Source organism: Mastomys coucha, unplaced genomic scaffold (assembly GCF_008632895.1).
Source record: "Mastomys coucha isolate ucsf_1 unplaced genomic scaffold, UCSF_Mcou_1 pScaffold22, whole genome shotgun sequence".
Classification (NCBI taxonomy): Eukaryota; Metazoa; Chordata; class Mammalia; order Rodentia; family Muridae; genus Mastomys; species Mastomys coucha.
The window spans coordinates 29032076-29052539 of record NW_022196905.1 but is presented as its reverse complement, the minus strand read 5'-3'; the positions used below and the strand labels follow the sequence as shown (position 1 = coordinate 29052539).

Here is a 20464-nt window from a genome sequence, read left to right as displayed (position 1 = left end):
GCTGTCCTGGAACTCATTCTGTAGATCAGGCTGGCCTCAAACTCAGAAATCCGCCTGCCTCTGCCTCCTAAGTGCTGAGATTAAAGGCGTGCGCCACCTCTCCCCGGCTGGGTTTGGTTTTTCAAAACAGTTTCTCTGTGAAACCCTAGCTTTCTTGAAACTCGGTGTAAGCCAGGCTGGCCTCAAACTCAGAGGTCCACCTGCCTTTGCCTTCTGAATGCTGGCATTAAAGGTGTGAGCCACCACTACTCAGCACGGGTATCCTTTCTATGCTTATTTGGATAATTAGAATGGTGTCTACCAAGACCCGGCAGCGTGGTGCACAGACAACTTTTAAAGGCTGAGCTGCCTCAGAGCAGGCCCTCTGAGCCTGTGATACCCCAGTCCTTTCTGACCTGTCATGCTTGGGATTCAGGTTCCACTCTGGTGCACCCTTTTAGAGCACTTGGGAAGAACTCGGAATTGCTCGTGGTCTCTAACAAAGCAGATGTGACCACCTGGCAGAGGGGAAGCCTCCCCTTGCACTGGGCAAATAGACTGAACACCCTGACAGCGACTGAAGCAAATCATACCAGGTATGCGTGACACCCCAGGGACACTAGAATAAATAACCTAACATGTACAGCATTGTTTTCAAAGTATACTTATTTGATTGGAAACTGGAACTGAGTCCCCCTTTTAAAGCACTGTTGCTTGTCTTGTGCCACCTCCTGCTCTGGTAAACAGCATTTCCTAGACTGCCGCAATGTGCCAGTTAGCCTTTCTACAGATGTGATTCCGCTTAGATTTTCTGAGCTGTGGTGAGAAGTGTCATTGGCTTATGAGTAACTACTGAAATAGGATGAGCTGAGTCCCTTTCATTGTCCTTTGCCCTTGTAGGGTGTCCTGCGTAGCCTCGTGTTTGAGCCTGCTGAAGCACTGTGTGCTCATGTATAGTGCACTGCCATCTTTCCATGCCATCATCAGGCCCCATCAAGCCCTCCTGGCAGAGCATCTTGCAGACTGTAGCCTCCCCCAAGAACTTCAGGTGAGGCCTACCGGTCACTAGGTGCCTTGCCCTGTCCCAGACTGTTTCAGGACCTGATACCAGCTTAGTGTTTTTGTCATTGAAGTTGCAACTTAAAAGGCATCACTGGGAAGTCTCTACCAGAACCATCTACAATCTCATAAATACAAAGGGAAAATAGCCTCACTCTCATTCCGGGCCATCCAAAGCACCTTACGCCACAGTTTCTGAGGGTGACCTCTCCATCCTGTAAAGTAACAGAAGCCCTGAGGGACACCCTCACTTGGTCCTTGGAGCCCCTATGTGTCTAAACAAGGCTTTTGATGCTATAGCACATGTGGTCGGCAGCTCCCCATCCCATCTAGGTGTCCCTCCCCTGTCCCTCCTCACTATCTTGTGCCCCTTGTTCCTGACTGGTCTCCTGTCTTCTGCCTTCAGCCATTCCCACCTCCATCATCAATTATCCACATACCAGCCCAGCTTCCTTGGAGAATAGGCATGTTGTCTCCTCCATACCCTACCCCCAATGGTGTCACAAGACAGGGGCTCAGGCCACAGTGCAGACCACAGTGACCTTCCCTTGGCCTCACCACCTGCACTCTGAACTTCTAACGGGCTTTCTCTCAGTTTTGGTGAGCTTCTCACAGTTGCTCTTCCCTGGCCCCTGCTCTATAAAGCAAATAGCTTTGTGTGCTATTTGCTCGTGGTGCTGACCTTTCCTGTACACATTACACCCTTGTCTCTGTGCCTCAGTTTTTAAGGGTCCTGATTGCGTGCTGTTCCCTATATTGAGGATGGCAGCGCAGCCAAGCTGTACCTGACAGCCCAGTGGGTGGAGCATAGGCAGCGGTAAGTAGGGCCTTCAGGAGACCTCTAACCATGCCTTTACATGCTCCTCAGGAGCTGTCTCAAAGCATACTGTCAGAAATGGAAAACCAGACGCAGCACTGCCAGCCGCTGGTCTGTGAGAAGAGCAAGCCCATCCCACTGAAGCAGTTCACTCCCCGGCTAGTCAAAGTGTGAGTGTTGGGGGCCCTGCAGAGGCCAGCATTGAATGGGCTAGAGGTGGGCGATGCACCTGCTTTAGCCTGGGGTGGGAGGCGTTGCAGTTAGCAGTAAGCTCACTTCTATAGCCTTTTTGATTCTAACTTTAGACTTGAGTTTGGACGGAAACAAGGCAGCAGTAAGGAAGAACAGGAAAGGAAAAGACTAATCCACAAACACAAGCGGGAATTTAAAGGCGCCGTCCGGGAGATCCGAAAGGACAATCAATTCCTGGCCAGGATGCAGCTCTCAGAAATCATGGAACGGTGAGGAGGAACAATGTGTATGGGACTAGGGCACCACTATGGCGTTACACCACACTCAGCACCAGGGAGCATGGTGATCGAAATTTGGCAGCCTTTGCAGAACTGAGGGTAGAGCCATGCATGTATGATTCTGAATTGTTGGTGTTGAAACAGAAGAAAGGCAAAATACCCTGAAAACTGATGCAAAATTAACACTTGGTTTTTTTTTTTGTTTTTTTTTTTCCTTTTTCTTTTTAGGGATGCGGAAAGAAAGCGCAAAGTAAAACAGCTTTTTAATAGCCTGGCCACGCAAGAAGGTGAATGGAAGGCTCTTAAGAGGAAAAAGTTCAAAAAATAAATTGTTTTGTAAATGTAGCAAGGGTGTGTTGTGTGTTGTAATGAAGGGTTCTGGAGGGGCATTGTGGAGTGTGGGGCCCCATCTCCTCTGCCTTGCTCAGCATCTATTTTTTAAAAAATGGCCCTCAATGACAGAGTGAGCCCAGAAACATGCTCTGGATGTACTATGGGAGTTCTGCACTGTTAGATGATAGCCACACCACAGAATGACATTTTAGGCAGTTGTCCATAAAACTGACAGGCTATCATAGTTTGGATAAGTACATTTTATACATTTTTACAATGAAGTCACCTTCCCATACATTTCTCAGATCATTTATCACACATGACAGAACATGACTGCATCGTATGTCCAGCTGGGTCCTTGTCACCTGCTTTGGTTTCTGAGGTATGAGATCTTGTGCAAGGGTTGGTGGTGCTGATTAGGAATTTGATTTTGGATGTGGTGAAGCCATCGTTGGAGCACAGAATGAATGGCTGTGGGTGCCCTGGAGCTCAGAATGAGCTGGTCAAGAACCACCCTGGAAGGGCATTAGACTCAGTAGCTTGGCTTACAGGGGCTACATCTACCAAAAGTACTCACCTTATCACCTCTTCCCTATGATTCTTCAGGGACAGAGGCTGCATGACCCCAAACCTAGAGTGGCCTGGGCCTGACACACACACACACCAGCTAAGCTGGTTGGAACCTAGTTATGGCTACCATCCAGTCCCAGCTTCATCCACGGTTAAATTAGCCACAGGGCTCTGCCCTCTACATACCCAACTGCAGCGAGCAGCGGAGTGGCCAAATCTGTTATGGGCATAAATTGAACTTATTGCTTAATCTATCAATCTATGAGAAGAGACATGCCAAGAAAAAGTATATAGAGCCTCTGGATATTGTACTGTGTCATCAGAAGGGGAGCACAATCCAGCTAGAAGAGCTCATCACCTTAGAGTGCAGAGGTGTGTCCTCTGTGAAAGCCAGTGTGGACTGTATGGTTTGAAGAGCTTAACAGCATTGAAGGGATAGGACTTTAGTGGTTTATCTATCTAAAAGATGAGTCTTGTTTGTCTTGGGTGTTAGAGACAGGGTCTCATGCATTCCTCTGGCTGTTCTCAAACTTCATAGTTGATTGAGGATGCCTTTGAATCCTGTTCTGTCTCCACCAACGAGTGCTGATACTGGAGGTGTGCATCACCATGCCCGACTCCAGCATGGTTTAGAGTAAGCTAAAGTAGGAGGATCAGGAATTCAAGGTCAAACGTGGCTACATGAGACCCTGATTCAAAAGAAAGATAGATAAATACCAAGGAGACTGAACTGCACAGACAGGCTGTCTCTTTGATACACTTAGCTCTTCAGAACTTCGCTGCTCGCTTCTAGAATCCTGCAAGCCGCTTTTATACTTAGCTGCTGGGAGCCTCCGAGCCCAGTTCCCGCCACAGCCCGGCCTCCCGGAAGAGGAGGTGCCTGCTCCGAAGCCTCCGGGGTGTGGCCGCTATCCAGGGAGGTTCCCTGTCTGTCCGGTTGTCCCCGCCAGAAGCTGCGGCACACGTGCACAGGTCCCAGGTGGGTGGGTAGGAAGCAAAGCTTTGGATATCGTGTGAAGAGGTCAAAGAGGCGCACGAACAGGTGCTCTGGGCACCTGCGACTCTCCAACCAGGGTTTCCCGTCTTCTCCCCGTTACCCGATTCACAAGGGGCGCCCTGACCACTGCGGCCCTGAGCTTATTGCTGCCCTGGGCTGGGAAGGGAGTCGGGTCTTGAAGGGTGTTCCAGGACTGCACTGGAAGCATTCCCGTTATGTCTGGCAAGAACCTGAAAAATCAATTTTCAAGTGGAAGGTAAATGGGGGCATCATCACCACACCCTCCTTCCCCAGCAGGATCGGAGCTTCCACCATGGGATGGGCAGGGGATGCGGGCTGTACGCCTCGTCCGCCTATACGGCCTCGGCGCGCGTCCGAGCGTCGCGTGATCATCGTGATCTTCCTCGGCCTGCTACTCGACCTCCTGGCGTTCACGCTGTTGCTGCCTCTGCTGCCTGGGCTGCTTGAGAGTCACGGCCGCGAACAAGTGAGCCCCTCCCCCAAGGCGGGAGCGCTCCCCTTGCCTAGCCTATCACAGATTTATCCAGATGGACTTGCTTTCCTTGTTACCCAGGACCCCCTCTATGGCTCCTGGCAGCGCGGGGTAGACTGGTTTGCCACAGCCATCGGGATGCCAGCGGAAAAGAGGTACAACAGCGTCCTGTTCGGAGGTATGTCGCTGTGTGCCATGCTGGGGCCCCACAGCCTTTTCTTGGAGAGCTAGTTCCGCCTGGGCTCTTGGTCAATCATCCTCCCTGGGTTCCTGCCTCCTTTAACGGAAAGGTCTGAGTTGTTTTGTTGGTTTTGGTTGGTTGGCTTTTTTTTTTTTTTTTTTTTTTTTTTTTAAGGCCACCTGAGCTTCAGTCGATGGCCTGTGAGTATGGGCTAAGTGTGGTCTACACTCTGGGACTGATTCTGTCTCTCAGGTCTCATCGGCTCAGCCTTCTCCCTCCTGCAGTTCTTCTCTGCACCGCTCACAGGAGCTGCCTCTGATTACCTGGGGAGGCGCCCAGTGATGATGTTGTCCCTGGTAAGCCTCCGGACCCAGCTGTCAACAGGCAGAGGGGAGAAGGCAGTGTGGGGTTCCCCTGTCAACAGTGGGCTCCCATCCCTTCTAGAGGGACCTTCTGGGCCCTGGTATTATGCCAAGCTAAATACACCTAAGGAAGGAAGGCACAGGGACACAAGCGGCCCGGGTCTGAGGGTTGTTATATGTTTGCTCGTCTTACTCTGGGTGCTTCCTGGCCTCGAGTGACCCGGTCCTGCCACTTGGCCTCCACCCATTGGCAGACAGGATTGGCCATCTCTTATGCGGTGTGGGCTACCTCTCGGAGCTTTAAGGCCTTCTTGGCCTCCAGAGTGATAGGAGGCATCAGCAAGGGGAACGTTAACCTCTCCACAGCCATCGTCGCTGACCTAGGCTCACCTCCAACCCGCAGCCAAGGCATGGTGAGTGAACAGATCCAGGGATGGGGATTGAGGTGTGGGCTTCAGACCCTGTGCCTCGCTCTGCTTATCTTTTCCCTAGGCAGTCATCGGGGTAGCCTTCTCCCTGGCCTTTACCCTGGGTCCCATGCTTGGAGCATTCCTGTCTGTGGAAATGGTGCCCTGGATCAGTCTACTTTTTGCAGTCTCTGACATGTTGTTCATCTTCTGCTTCTTGCCAGAGACACTGCCTCAGGAAAAGCGGGTAGGCCCTGGTCTGGAAAGGGGTGAGGGCTCTAAGGGGTATGAAGGGGTCTCCTTTCTTATTTGTCAGGGGAGACTGGCCTGCCCTCAAGCACAACACCTCTTGGGTTTCCTAGATTTTGGCCCCTACTGCCTCCCATGTCCTGATCCTTAAGCTGCCAGGCTATGTCCTCCCGGCCTCCTGGGCAGCCTTCACTTCCTCCCACAGGCATCTTCTGTCACCCTGGGCTTCCACACTGCTGCCAAGCTGCTCAGTCCCCTGGCCCTGCTTCGTTTTGCAGCTGTGGCTCACAGTCAGGATCCACCCACTGAGGACAGTAAGGATGCTTACTCCTGACTGAGCTCTCAGTCTTGACTAGCCAGAATGAACAAGGACCAACCTGTGGTCTGTGTTGACTTGCAGGACTCAGAAACTTACGCCGTTTGGGTCTCGTCTACTTCCTCTACCTCTTCCTGTTCTCAGGCCTGGAGTACACACTCGGCTTCCTAGCACACCAGCGCTTCCAGTTCAGCAGGTAGGTCTTCATCTTAGAGAGGCTCCGCTTCAAGGTTCTCAGACCCCAGGTCCAGGAAGCCTTTGTGGTACCCCTCCCAGCATTCTGGCTGGCCTTGCCCATCCCCCAGGCAGTTGGTGGCCTAGGGGGCTGGGTGCTCACCCTCCACCTCCTAGCCTGCAGCAGGGCAAGATGTTTTTCTTCATCGGCCTCACCATGGCCACCATACAGGGCACCTACGCCCGGCGGATCAGCCCTGGCAAGGAAGCTGCAGCTGTACAGCGGGTAAGGAACTTACTCCTGTACAGTGTGGATAGGTGGTGCTCTGGACTCTTGGTGGGCTGTAAACCCAGCCCTGAGATCTCTGTTTTCCCTAGGCAATGCTGCTGCTGGTACCAGCCTTCCTCTTAATTGGCTGGGGGCACTCGCTGCCTGTCTTGGGCTTGGGACTGATGCTCTACTCCTTCGGTGAGTGGGCTCTGCCAGGGCTGGTGTAGACAACATCCTCGTGCCTCTCCTGGGCTAACGGGTGCTTTCCTAATGCTCTCCCACCAGCTGCTGCTGTTGTGGTGCCTGGTCTGTCCACCATGGTCTCCAGTTATGGTGAGAGCCCTCCCCCAAAGGCTATTCAGGGTAGGAGAAAGCCAACAGGCCTCTGAAAAGTCCTCCCCCTTCAGGTTCTCCAGGGCAAAAAGGCACAATCATGGGCATCCTGCGGAGCCTAGGAGCCCTAGGTAGGGCCGTGGGGCCCATAGTTGCTGCCTCAGGTAAGCGTTTCAGGCTGACGCTGAGTCCTTCCAGCAGCCTTCCTTTCTTTCCCAGCTACCTGCTCTGCTCCGACCTGGCACCTGAGGGGAATGGGGCTGAGTGAGTGAGTGAGTGTGTGTGTGTGTGTGTGTGTGTGTGTGTGTGTGTGTGTGCGCGTGTGCGTGCAGGAACAGGGCTGTGAAGCATGGGTGTGCACCTCTCTCCTCCACAGTATACTGGCTGACTGGGGCCCAGGTCTGCTTCACCGTGTGCTCCACACTCTTTCTGCTCCCCTTCTTACTCCTGCGGAAGCTGAGGCATCCAGCACAGACTTTCAAGGAGGAGTAGCTGAGCTGCCACACCCAACCCTAGCTGTATGGCTGCCAAGTGGGAACCTGGGCCCAGACCACTCCACTCCTTTCTCCGGGCCCAGGGAGGCTCACCATGCTCCTCCTCTCTCAGGACGGCAACCCAGCAGGAAGCCAGGGCAGCTACACCCTTTTCTTACTCCATGGCCTTTTAGGCTTCTGATTTTTTTTATCTCTCATTCTTCTGAATGACCAAATAAAGCAGCTATTTTGTACCAAGTGCCTTTCTTTTTGTCTTACTATTCTTTGACAAATTCATACTAAATGTCATATGATAATATAACAACTCCATTGAACCACTTTCTAACAACCCCCTCCCCTCTTTTTTGGTGGCCCACTGGAATTTAATTAGTGTGGGTATAGTATGGGGTTATTTACTGGAGCATGGGCCACATCACTGTAGTGAATGACTCCCCTCTCACAGCAACTTTAACTTTTTTTTAAATGTGAGTACACTGTCAGTCTCCTCAAACACACCAGAATAGGGCATGAGATCTCATTATAGATGGTTGTGAGCCACCATGTGGTTCCTGGGATTTGAACTCAGGACCTCTCAAAGAGCAGTCAATGCTCTTAATCTCTAGCCCCAACCTTAACTTCTAATGAGAAGAGTGGGGTGAGGCCTACCAAGCTCCTCCCCAATCAGTGATAGAATGCTGCCAGACCCAAATAAGTAAACACTGAAAAATAAACCTTCCAGGACAGCCAAGGCTACACAGAGAAACCCTGTTTCGAAAAAACAATAAATAAATAAAAAAATAAACAAACAAACCTTAAAAAGACAGACGGTGGTGACATACGTGTTTGACCTCAGGAGGCAGAGGTAGAAGGATTTCTGTGAGTTCAAGGCCACCCTGGTCTACAGAATTCCAGGACAGCCAGGGCTATACAGAGAAACCCTGTCTCAAAAATCAAATAAGAAAAAAAGGCTCTCAGTTCTTAATACAGGATAAATACTTAGGAAGCCCTATTTTAGGGCCAGCAAGGCGTCCTAGCAGACCAGGAGGCACCCGCCACCAAGCCTACTGACCTGAGGTTGATCCCAAGAACCCATATGGCAGAGAGCACACTGCTCGGGTCTTCCTCTGACATCCATGCACACAATAGAACAGACATATGTGTGTATGCATACACAGACATGCACACAGCTAAGTAAACTACGGGAACAAAAGCATAAAAATGCAAAGCTGCTTTCCAACCTCAGACAAGGAAACTGCTTAAAGACTTTTATTTGTGAGTAAAACCTGTTACAACGAGGAGAGGACACACAGGACCTGTCCTCCAAGTCTGTCCATATATGCAACGATATTTCATGTGTAATACAAAGAATTAGACTACAAAAGTGAGAAGAGTCATTGCATATGTGGGATAAAGGAAGGACCAGAAAGAAGGATGAGGAAGAGTCCGATGAGGGAACCCGGGACCAGGGGAGAGCTCAGGCCACCGTGGTGACTAGTGAGACTAGCAGTGCAGCAGGCTCAGAGGTCCTGCTTGGCACCCCACTGGGAGTATCACAGGGCTCTGTCCATACCCAAGCACCTGCTCTAAGAGGCCTAACCCAGCAGGGGTGCAGAGGGCTCCAGCAGAGCTCTAGCAGGCTTCCTCACTCTAGCCAGGCTGGCAGTGGCAGCTCCTGAACAAGGCCCCATTAGGATTCCACCTGACACTCTGCACTTCCCACTACGCAGTTTCAAGCCCTTTTCCAGGGACAAAAGTTAAGTAAAAATTCATAAAGGATGGATCAAGGAGGTCATGGGCTCTATGGATGATGTAAGACATTAGATGGCACCTCCAAGCCTGGCTTCTACCATGAGCTACCCATTATCAAAACCAGGGCATCATCAGACTCAGTTATGGTCCCTGTTCCTTACAAAACCTCCCTACACAAGTCAAGAGTGTTCTGCTGCAGTCTGTCACAGGCTCTACAACAAAACTAACGCAAAGAGTGGCCTGTTCAAATTCACAGTTAAAATGTAGGCTAAATCACAAACCTGCTGAAACAAATTTTAGAAAGGACTCTTCCCCTCCTGGTTATCTTTTCCCCTAAGACGGGAATCCAAGACCCCAGTAAGATCAACTACGAGCGCCTGAATGTGGTTTTGGTCATGGGGTCACCAGTTAGACCATGCATAGCGTTGTGCTGGGTACACACAGGGTTGCTTACTGCTAGGGCAGCAGGCGTTACCTATTTCTTTTGAAGGCAGCCACAGTGCCCTGGGCCGCTGATGGACATGAGAGTGTTTTCTCAGAGCACGGCTGACCTGGGTGTGTGGGTACCTGGGTATGGGGAGAACTGACATCACCAAGCAGAGGATGCCAGCAAAAGCCAAGTCCAAACCAGCCACCTGAGACTCCACAGGGTGGAGGGAAACTGAGCAGAAAACTCAATACTCACAACAGAAAGGAGTGAGAGGCAAAGGCTCAGGAAGGTGACGCTGTAACCAGAGCTGGCAGAAGCCTCCAATGCCTTCCAGCCAGGACCAGGATTCAGTGTCCCCCTCCTGTAGAGGGGCACAACTCACAGGCTAAGCCCAACTCTCCACAGAGCCCAAGGCCCAGGGTAGGGGGGCTGAGTACATACTGGGTTAGCACTGGTGCAGGGGCTGACCATACATGGGAGGGGGCTCTAGTTACATGGAGGTCTTGGCTTTTTGCATTCCATTACACAAGAGGACAGAACACAAGACAAGAAGAGGGAATCCTGGCATAGCCAGGCCTGTAGACATGACAGTATGAGGGTGGGCCTTCAGGAGTCACTCTTCTTCTTGCTCTTCTTCAGGAAGGATGGGGTGCGGAACTTCTTCTTCTTTTTGGATGGGGACTTGCCTGGAGACCCATCGCTGCCAGGGTCCATGGGAGACCCCTCCTCAGTGGCAGGGGAGGAGGCTACCTCTTCAGCTCCTGGAGCTGAGGCTGAGGCTGGCTCAGGGTCAGCTGCCTCAGCAAGGGGCTGATTGGGGTCTGGGGAAGCATGGGCTTCCTCCTCCACTGTTGGGAAGGCAAGTGCTTCTGAAGGCTCATCAGGGGAGAGGTCAGGGGGAGTCGGCTTGAAGGTGGCAGCATCACTGTCATCCCTGGCTGTTGGCTCCTGGGGAAGGTCTGATGGGTGACCATAAGAGAAAAGTTAAAATTTGGACAGAGCAGCTGGAAATAAGAGCTCCAGCCAGAGCTGCCAACCTCTGGTGGTTTCTAGGTATTCCCTAGGTCAAACACTTGACACACGGTCTACTCTACTTTACAGCTGGATGTAGCACACTATGAAATGTAGACTCAATCTCAGAAAGGTTCTAGTACCTTCTCATGAAGAACAGACAGACAAGAGCCAGAGCTATAGCCTGCTACTTCTCAGGACAGGTTACTCTACCGGACAATGAAGAAATGTTTGCTGGTGTATTAGTGTCCAGGAATTAAGTCTAAATTCTGTTCTACAACACTGGGTCTCCCCCACGGCAGCCAGTAGAAAACCAGGAGTCAACTAGGAGATCCCTAATGCAATAATATCAAACTACGGTTAGCTATGAAATGAACTGTAAGACTGCTGCCCTCACAATTCGAATAGCTAAACATAAAGAGCAAATGTAACAGAATGAAGCCAGGTTTCCATCTAGGGCACTACACTGACCAGGGGACACCAGTATTGTAGATATTTAGTCTGTAAAATTATAAGCAATTGGCATGTTAGGCAACACCAAACCATTTAGTACTTAAAAATCAAGCCAAAGGTCAGGCCCAAGAGCAGCTGAGCTAAGCATGGGTTAGGAGCAGCCTGGGCACTGAAGGCTCCAAGCCTCAAAGCTGGGTGCTTAAGCTCAGGAGGATGGAGATGAGCACCCAGAGAGAGCACCCTGATGGCTATCCTCTGACCCAGGGTAACAGCTAGAGAGAAGACTGCAAGCCCACAGGCTGCAAGACCCTAGCACCAGGGAGGGCTCTCTTTGCCAAGCTCACTGCAGACCAACTATCCCTCCCACTCATTAAGTTGTCAATCCCAATTTAAGCACAGGTTCAAACAAGCATCCATAAATACTAGTTAGCAGAATCTACCCTGTTAGAACTTAGTTTGCATCTACTCCTGACCTTTTATGGCAAATGTACCCCACTAAGCAATCAAGAAATATGCTCAGAAGTTAGGAGTTTTCTGAGGCCCAGAGTATGCTGGGCAGCACTGTGAAAGGGGCCAGGAGCATCCTTCAGCTCTCTAGTGACTAAGTAGGTCACTGAGAGACTAGTCATATTCATAAGGTCTTCTGTTTTTATTTGGATATACAGAAAACATAAGCAACAGAGAAGCAAGAAAGCAAGGCACAGCGCAAGCACCCGGTTAGAGCAGAGGCAGGCGCGGGTACTTACTAGGGTAACAGGTACTCTTTAGCACATCCGTCTCCTGCTGTAAGGCGGCCACAAGAAAGAAAGCACAAGTAGAAAATCTATGCATTCAATCACAGCCATCGGGTTACATAAGAAGAAAGGCCAAGCCACTCTTAGAGACCACAGACTGGGGTGAGAGGAGCCAGGAGACACAGACGTACATGGGAGACTAAGGGACAAACGTGTCACATGTTGGACCACACAACACATACATGCGGTGGCCTGAGAGGCGAAGGGGGCACATACAGCACTCTCAGAGGACTGATTAGTGCAGAAGGCCTAGAGTCTTGTAGTCCCACACAACTTAAGGCACTGAGGTGTCAATAGACTCTGGTCAATGCTGGGAGTGTGCAGGCAAAGGGCAAAACTGACAGGACAAGATGGTGGGCAACATCCCTAAGTGTGCCCTCCCCCACTCACAACAGCTCAAACTATCTTGACTCAGGTTGCCTCAGACAGAGCAGATACTGGAGAACAGTTGGTTTCCAGACCTTGGTGCAGCACTGGCTTTGTGGAAATGCACACTTCTTCATCCATGTTCATGGAATGATGCCACATTCCATTGCCAGTGCATAGGCCATGCAACCCTTCACACCAGGGTAGCCACAATGCCTCACCACAGGACTCACCTTCTTCAAGCTTGACGGGAGTACTGGGAGGAGTGTTGGGGACAGCTGACTGGTCTGGAGGACTCTTCTCTTTTTGCTCTCTTGTCTCATCCAGATTCTCTACAGATGTAAATGAAGTGAGTCTATGGTATGGAGACTGAGAACATAGGCACTACCCCCTTCCTCAGCAGCAGAGCAGCCCTCCTGCCAGCCTGCCAGCCCTTCGGGTGGGCCCCAGCCTGGGGTCTGCTCTTATCCACACAACTAAGGTACTGACTGAATTTCAAAAACTATCAGCTGTGGCCTCAACTAGCAATGACCTACTTCAGCATCTAAAGTACTAGGACTATAGGCATGAGCCACCACTGGCTAATTTCTACCCTTACTACAATCCTCAGGGCAGAAAGATGGCTTAGCAGGTAAAAGCAATTGACACACAGCCCAACAACCTGAATTATAACCTGGGAACACATTTATCCCACAAGTTGTCCTCTGACCACCCACCATGGCATGCTTATACCTACATTCATACACATACACAAAAAATAATTCTAATTATTCAAAGAGAATCTACCAGTCAGGGATGTCATGTGACTGATTGTTGGCCATGTCCTCTATGAGTGAGAAGCCCCTCTGGATACAAACAATACCTGTACTGGCCAACCAGGAAGTATTTAGGGGTTTAGTTTCTTATATAAAATGTTTCCCACAAATAATCTGTTGTGTGTGCTCACAAGCAAACACAGAGCATCTGTGGAGGTCGGAGGACAGCCTAGCTGTCAGTCCTCACTTGCTACAGTCTCTGAGACAGGGTCTCATCTTTGTAGTGTGCTGCTGTGTCCTCCAAGCCAGCTAGCCCCTAGCTTCGGGAGAGTCTGTTTCTCTTGGGACTACAGACGCATGTGCTACTGTGCCTGGATTTCACACAAACTCTGGAGATCCAAACTCATCAGGTTTGTGCAGCAAGCCTGAGAGTGTAACGCCCCAGATGCCTGCAGTAATTCAGACTTGTCAACTCCAGCGCTGCTTTAATTATCTAAAGTGAACTAGATTGATGAAGACCAAAGAAAAAAAATAGGAAACTGGGGCCCTAGACCCAGAAAACCCCATGTTTACTTCTCATTTAAGGAAAATATATATTAATTATTATCAATTTTTCTCAAATCTCCACCTTTCATATAAAAATCTTCCCTCAGTAGAAGGTTCCCTAAGATGATCAGGTCGGTGAGTGAGAAGCCCCTGGTATGCGCTGTCAACCAGGAAGTCACACTAGAATTACTTAAGATTATAGCTTATTATATAAAACATTTTCCACCAATAATCTATTATGTGTGCTTACTTTGAACACTAACCACTCTCCTAAGCTATCAAGGTCTCTGACACAAATTCGACTCTGACAGGTGAGCAGCTTCCTGGCCTTCCAGAACAAAAGCCACCGATGCCCTCCTAAGAAAGCAATGGGAACAGCTCCTCAGCACAGCCCTAGCTTTACCTCCTCCAGCAGGCTCCACCCCTCTGTCGGGAGCTGCACCAATAGCAAGCAAGGTCTGGGTGGGTGGGAGGGCTCCTATGGTGCTTCCACTACTGCCTGCATAACTGAATAACTGAGGAGCTACTTTTCACATAACTTATATCTATCTCTTCAGCAACTATACAATGCAGTACGTAATCTAAACAAGACCAAATAATGTTATGTGCATCACGTGAGACTGTCATCATTTGGTGGCCTACCCTCTGCACTAAGAACTGTCTGAAGGTTGTACCTGTGAGGACAGCTAAGGAGCACTCTTGGTATTCAGTACAAAGGACTAGGATGTAGCTGAGCTCATGGCTCGAAGGACATTGTTGTGAATATTCATGAGCACAGCATCTCTGCCCCAGGCTCCTCCTGGTACCAGTAAATGGTTCCCAGTGTATGCGCAGAAAACTCAGGGCGAGGGTAACGTGACCTCACATTAAAGCTGTCCCACAGCCTATAGGCCTGCTTCTGTAAGTTCTCAAATTTTAGGGTCTGGTTTTCAAAGTTTGGAGGTACTTGTTCTGTCGAGTTCTGACTCTTAGCCCTATCTGTTTCCATCTGTTGTACAACTGTTCTGTAACTTTTGACAAAATCATGACTAATGTTGTCAAAAGTGTTGGAAAAAGGGCCATGGCAACAGGCAGCGCTATCCTTGACATGGTCTGGAACACGCCAGAACCGTCAGGGCACTAACTCACACCCTATGACCACCCCTGGATAGGGGCATTGCCAATCTTCTAATCCACAATCTAGGGGCACAGGCCAGGGGTATGGAGGAAGAGACTATGCCTAGAAGGCCCAAGCTATGAGAACCACAATGAGGACTTTCATTGGCACGTAGACCACTGACCAACCAAAAGCCTCAGTCCTGAGACCTGAAAACTCACAGACCCCGGCCCAATCCCAGAGTGGTCACTCCTCCCAGCTGCAGGCTCTCTTCTGGAGCAAATGGGAACCAGCCCATTACCCAGGGACTTAAGGATGAGCTCAGATGTCTACATGCACAGCATCTGAATGGTGCCTGCCCCTGCATCATGAATCAATGAATCAAGAGGCCTCTTCTCACAGAAAAGTTGGCAGAAATACTACATGAAGAAAAAGTAAGTGTTGCTTAAACAAAATATTTAAGAGGTCTTTCTCGGTAACTAATCCAAATTGGTAACATCAAATGGGCAGAGCACATAACCCAGGTGGAGGGACAGTTTTAGAGCTGAATCCTCTAACTCGCTCTTCACTGTAGCTCCAGGAAGAGCAGAGGCCAATCTCTAGCAGAACCCCTCCTACCCTGTTTTATGATGGTATACATGTGTCTGGGACCCACCACTGAGGAATGTGCCTTGCACAAGTCCATCTTGACAATCACCATTCCCAGTGTGTTGAACCTTGTAATTTTTTTCTCGAAGCACAAAAATGAGAATAGGTCCGTGAGGGTATACTGCTCAGGTTTTAACCAAACCAGACTTGTACTTCATACACAAGACTTTTCTCACACAGAGAAGCCTCTATATACTCTCTCCTGCTTTCTGGGGCTGCCCTACATCAGATCTCAGGAGCACTCACCTTCAGAGCCCTTCTGCTTCCGCTCCACCTCTCGTCGGTATTCCTCTAGTTCACGGTCTGTCAGCGTGTTGAAGGGGTTGGGACCTGTGGTGCTCACAATTACATGGGGCTGGTATTCCTTCTCAATGATGGCTTTGGAGGCTGTCACCAGCTCCCCCTGAAAACCAAAGAGACTTGGTATGCAAGAGCCTAGACTGATGGAACCTCCCTCCTCCCAGGAACACATCAGGCAGGGGGGAGATAAGGGCTTTTCAGGAGCACAGAGACATAAGACTGTACTACTTAGCCCAGTGGGGCCTCCCTCTTCCTGAGCAGAAAGCATCAGAGGGTGGAAAGGTGTTTTTCAGGGGTGTACAGACACTCCAGGACTACACTGCCAGGGCCCATGGCCAAGGCAGATTTCAAAAGCAAAGGCATCAACTGAAGTGCAGGGTCAGGACACATACACCCTGGAAGAGCAGCTGCCTCTGCCTGCTGCAGACAGGAATGGTGAAGGACTATGCCTTGGTACTACACTAAGCAATCCATCCCCATGTGACCTCAGAAAAAGTTACTGTACAATAATCAGAGCAGAATGTATGGAGATTTGCTTATGTTCTTTTGTTGTGTTTTGGTTTTGGGAGGCTGGGTCTCACTATGTAGATGTAGCTATCCTGGAGCTCACTCTGTAGACCAGGCTAGCCTCAAACTCACAGAGATCCACCTGCCTCTGCCTCCTGACTGCTGGGATTAAAGGCTTGCCCTACCATGCCTGGCCTGAGATTATCTTAGGCTATTGAGGCTCAACAAGTTTTCTGCCCTGTTTTACAGCCTGTTCCTGAACTTAGCCCACAGCATTCAGAAGTAACAAGATAGCCCCAAACGGCGGGTTTGCCTGATACATCTGGAAACTGGGAATATATGACACAAAAAGCAAGCAAAGCACTAAGGCAGCTCTCTCCTGTCAAACATGACAGACTGAAACGGCCACAGTGGGAGTCAGCCTGCCTCAAGCACTTGAGAACACAACCCAGAAAACACAAACATGGAGCCTCAGATCACACACTGGTAAGGGGTGAACACCAGAGGCAATCAGTGTCAGCAGTACTGGTTCCTAAGGACAGTCAACCCACACCAGCAACCACTCTTCAGGCACTAGCGGAGAAGCTGGTGTGTCTGGGTTGAATAGGAGACAAAGTATTTTGAGTACTCCATTTGTAAATGGTAACAAAGAACCCACTCATTGCCCCCAAGCCTCCAGGAAAGAAGGGCAAGCATGTTGAACAGGCAGATTTACTGAAGAGCCTGGAGGCTCATGAAGAAGGGACCCTCCCTCTGATCTGGCCTAAGAATGACCGACTTTTCATTTATGAGTAGCTCAGCCACTGCAAGACTGAAAAGAATCTGAATTGTCACTTACTAATACTGGTTGAAACAAGGCCCTTCCTGTCCAAAAGCCACACTCAAGCTTTTTCTGTTTGTTTGTTTGTTTTGTTTTTTCGAGACAGAGTTTCTCTGTGTAGCCCTGGCTGTCCTGGAACTCACTCTGTAGACCAGGCTGGCCTCGAACTCAGAAATCTGCCTGCCTCTGCCTCCCAAGTGCTGGGATTAAAGGCGTGCACCACCACCACATGGCGCACACTAAGGCTTAATATCCACAAAAAGATCCAATTAGCAAGAACCTCCATGCAACTACATTCTGTAAATACAGCAGTGTGCTGGTCACCATTGTTCACAACAAAATGAGAGGGGTGTATGAGGAGTGAGAAGCATGTTCATGTCATCAAATGACAGCAGGCATCCACTGTCACTGAGACAGCAAAGCTTCTATTCCACGTTCTAACATCCTAGAGGGAAAGCAAAGTTACAGCAACAAGGGAAGTAACTAATGAGGAAACTTAAAACTTGTAAGAAGCTAGAGTAATAACTTTCACAGGAGCTAGGTGTGTAGTTGAATGGATGTCTGCCTATCTGTCCTAAGAGACCCTGTGCTACATCCACATCTCAGGATGCTCCCCAACACAAAGAAGATAGCTAGGGCTGGCCTGTAATATGTCTGTCTTACCGGGTCTACATAAACCTGTGAAGATTGTGCACACACACCCTGAAGTACCTAGGTGACCTGCCCACATCTGAATAGGGCTAGCAACAGGATATAAAGCTGCCATCGGATGAAGAACCAGTCCAAAATGTATCCTCTAATGGAGTTGGCTACCCTGATGCTTTCCAAATCACCAAGTCAAAACCTATGAAATGCACAAGACCTAAAAAACAGCACAGCAACTGTGACTCAGCTGTAGCCCACAAAGCAGGAGGATCAGGCCATAGACTAGCATACTGGGCGTGCAGGCCATAGACAACACCACAAACAGCAGATAAAGACTATTATGAAGTCAGAGGATCACATGACAGGTGGCCAAAAGTAGCAACAGGAAAGGCAAGCTGGAGGGTAAAGGGCAGCCCTTCCCTGTTCTCTGACAAATTCCTTCAAAAGGCAGGTAGAAATGAATATAAAAATGGGAAGACAAAACTAATTTAATACATAAATATGTAAAATAATGTTACTAGGAGTGACTTCAGACAGGAACGGAGGAACTCAATATGTATCTAAATCTATTTGGAAACAGCTTTAAAACAATACTGGAATTCCACAGTAAGTATGTAGAATGAAGCAAGCCTGGAAATACCCAATTTCAAGCTCTGAACCATGCATTAGCCACTTTTTGTTTTATGTTTTTCTTCTTGTTTATTTATTTACTTATTTATTTTGTTTTTTGAGAAAGGGCCTCACTGCGAGCCCTGGATTGCTGGCTGTGCCGCTGCACCTTACTCCTTTGTTTGTTGAGTCAAATCTCCCTCTATAAACCAGGGTGGCCTTGAACCCTCTGCTCATACCTCAGCCAGATTTTATTTAACATTAAAAATAAATGTATTTCATTTATAAGGATTAACACAGACTGCCATGTTTTATTTCTCATGCTTCTGAAAGGCAATCTTTAACTGGCTTCCAACTACTACAATCAAGCTGAACAAGTGAGAGGCAGGATCACCATAAAAGCTGCCAGTGCCGACAAAGCCCAGACACACCCATTTGCAACTGGCAACCTATAATACGCAAATTCTGAAAGCGAAAGGCAAGCACTAAACTAAGTTCACATTCAAAACTTCAGAAAGTGAGCCATTTCAAGGAAAAACTTAGAATGCTGAAAATTGTATTTAAAAAAGACAACGGTCAGAGCACACCTTCTGTACAATCTCAGAGGACTTAACGGTCCGTGTCAAGCCGGAGCAGTACAAGGGAGCTACTTGGGGGAGGGAAGGGAGAAGAGCACTGCGGACCAATAGGTAAGTGAGGACAGGGCAGTGAGTACCTTTCTAAAAGAGACAGATTTAGCGGGACTAAAGGTCTGCTCTGTAAGCTCGAGCCCTTCGATAGTCTCCGTACAGTCAGAGAGGGGTGCGTCCTGCAACAGTAAACTGAGTCATCAGAGCACACCGGGCCCAGCCTTAAAAATATCAACCAAGAAGACAGGATAAAGCCAGCTACGAGCATGCAGCAGGGGCAGTTGTCAACGGTACACTTGATGACAGTGGGACGTTGGGACGTTGGGACGTGCAGACATTGGACATGAAACCAGGACTGTAGCTGGCCAATTTAAAAAAAAAAAAAAAGCAGCACAATCATCTCCTCCTGCGGTGAGACTGAAAGCATCGGATGGCATCCTGATTTCAGAGATAACCACTGACACAATTAGTGTCAGCGTGCCACTCCATGTTAAGTCGTTTTACAGAAATTCGTGTAAATGTGGACAGACCACATTTACAAGCTCACACCCATCCACTCTGCATCCCAAGCAGCACGTTGTTGCAGATGAGTATACACCAAAACAAAGGTCTGTAGCCCACCCACCTCCTGGCAGTTACGCAGCACCCAGAGGATACCAGAGAGCCCCGTTTCAAAGCAGTGGTATATGAGCCTTGAGTATGCATGCACTCTAAGGAGCAGGGCTAGAAGGGGTGGAGATACACCCTCAGCATGCTTATACTTGGTCTGTAACTCAAGTAAAGTGTCTGCATTATCATGATTTTAAACAAAGACACCCACTCACCTCATAACATCATTCTGGTCTTAGTTACCACCCACTAATGTCAGAGACACTATGTTCTCTTACCTGAACGAGGCTTCTGTCCATCATCACACCACATAAAACCTGGGACTGAGGTCCTGCCGTCTTAATGTCCTGCAAGTTCTGCTCTCGAATCTGAGGTTAAGAAGAAAAAAAGGCACATGAGCAGCACAGAGAACGGAAGCTGTAACCTCCAGTCCTGTTGCTTACACACATAAGACCCCTGCCATGTCTCGGCCCATGATGGTAGGATGGCTAGGACACACCTACGTTAGGGTACTGGCCTAAGTGCACAGAGGGTAATAAACTACAGGCATAAGGGACCCAACTACTCTTGACTGTTCATGGCTCTTACAAGGTGCTGTACTTAGGAAGTTGGTGGGAAATCTTTGCAATGCACTCCTCTTTCAGTGACACTGTGAATGTTGATGGATCTCCTGGTCTAACACATCAAACACAGCTCACAGAAAGAACTGAATGAACCCTGAAAGGCAAAGGCTGCTGTTTGTTCCTATTAAGATCAGGCTCTACAGTTTCCACACTTTAGAACTGCTATTTGAGAAGTTTAAGAAACAGAGGGACCAGCCGAGCAGTGGTGCTGCACGCCTTTAACCCTAGTACTTGGGAGGCAGAGGCAGGTGGATTTCTGAGTTTGAAGCCAGCCTGGTCTACACAGAGAAACCCTGTCTCGAAAAAACAAAAAAGAAAGGACAAAAGGAAGGAAGGAAGGAAGAAAGAAAGGAAGGAAGGAAGGAAGGAAGGAAGGAAGGAAGGAAGGAA

At 49.1% G+C, this 20464-nt stretch overlaps 3 protein-coding genes and 1 long non-coding RNA gene across 20 annotated transcripts in view; 3 read left to right on the top strand and 1 right to left on the bottom strand.

Annotated features, from left to right (window-relative positions):
- Positions 1-2670, top strand: part of Nop14 (NOP14 nucleolar protein) — a 19921-nt gene extending 17251 nt beyond the window's left edge. Inside the window, exons 14-18 of the mRNA XM_031341082.1 lie at positions 416-575; positions 880-1027; positions 1907-2025; positions 2161-2316; positions 2554-2670. Coding sequence (XP_031196942.1) covers positions 416-575; positions 880-1027; positions 1907-2025; positions 2161-2316; positions 2554-2653 — 683 coding nt within the window. The 3' untranslated portion in view covers positions 2654-2670. The remainder of the gene's footprint in view (positions 1-415; positions 576-879; positions 1028-1906; positions 2026-2160; positions 2317-2553) is intronic.
- Positions 2671-4121: 1451 nt separating this feature from the next.
- On the top strand, positions 4122-7743 carry Mfsd10 (major facilitator superfamily domain containing 10). 3 transcript variants are annotated; one of them, XM_031341076.1, is made up of 13 exons: positions 4122-4207; positions 4523-4712; positions 4800-4896; positions 5152-5255; positions 5516-5674; positions 5754-5915; positions 6123-6231; positions 6318-6429; positions 6585-6693; positions 6786-6876; positions 6964-7011; positions 7086-7175; positions 7388-7743. In XM_031341076.1, exons 2-13 carry the CDS (start codon positions 4539-4541, stop codon positions 7501-7503), a joined length of 1371 nt encoding a protein of 456 aa, XP_031196936.1. In that variant the 5' UTR covers positions 4122-4207; positions 4523-4538; the 3' UTR covers positions 7504-7743. The 3 variants fall into 3 exon arrangements, with proteins under 3 accessions (XP_031196936.1, XP_031196937.1, XP_031196938.1); XM_031341077.1 differs by having other exon boundaries at positions 4137-4207; positions 4520-4712; XM_031341078.1 differs by having other exon boundaries at positions 4171-4270.
- Positions 7744-8732: 989 nt separating this feature from the next.
- The window catches only part of Add1 (adducin 1), a 58184-nt gene continuing 46452 nt past the window's right edge, over positions 8733-20464 (bottom strand). For 2 of the 15 annotated variants that reach the window (XM_031341066.1, XM_031341070.1), the window contains exons 12-16: positions 19730-19819; positions 18929-19021; positions 15579-15735; positions 12521-12619; positions 11873-11910 (exon numbers count right to left, since the gene is read on the bottom strand). In XM_031341066.1, the coding sequence (XP_031196926.1) occupies positions 11873-11910; positions 12521-12619; positions 15579-15735; positions 18929-19021; positions 19730-19819 (477 nt within the window). Of the gene's footprint in view, positions 10623-11872; positions 11911-12520; positions 12620-15578; positions 15736-18928; positions 19022-19729; positions 19820-20464 lie in introns of those variants that run through there. The other 13 variants (XM_031341068.1, XM_031341073.1, XM_031341072.1 and 10 more) reach the window with 11 other exon arrangements.
- Positions 18011-20012, top strand: LOC116069998. The gene is made up of 2 exons (XR_004110247.1): positions 18011-18210; positions 18547-20012. It is a non-coding gene; the product is annotated as an uncharacterized LOC116069998 (long non-coding RNA).

Excerpts from the sequence above, each read along its gene's own strand:
- Mfsd10 (XM_031341076.1), top strand. The coding sequence starts at position 4,539 with ATGGGATGGGCAGGGGATGCGGGCTGTACGCCTCGTCCGCCTATACGG. Across the intron at positions 6,430-6,584 it reads CAGCGCTTCCAGTTCAGCAG|CCTGCAGCAGGGCAAGATGT; the intron begins GTAGGTCTTCAT and ends TCCACCTCCTAG. Across the intron at positions 6,694-6,785 it reads AAGCTGCAGCTGTACAGCGG|GCAATGCTGCTGCTGGTACC; the intron begins GTAAGGAACTTA and ends TGTTTTCCCTAG.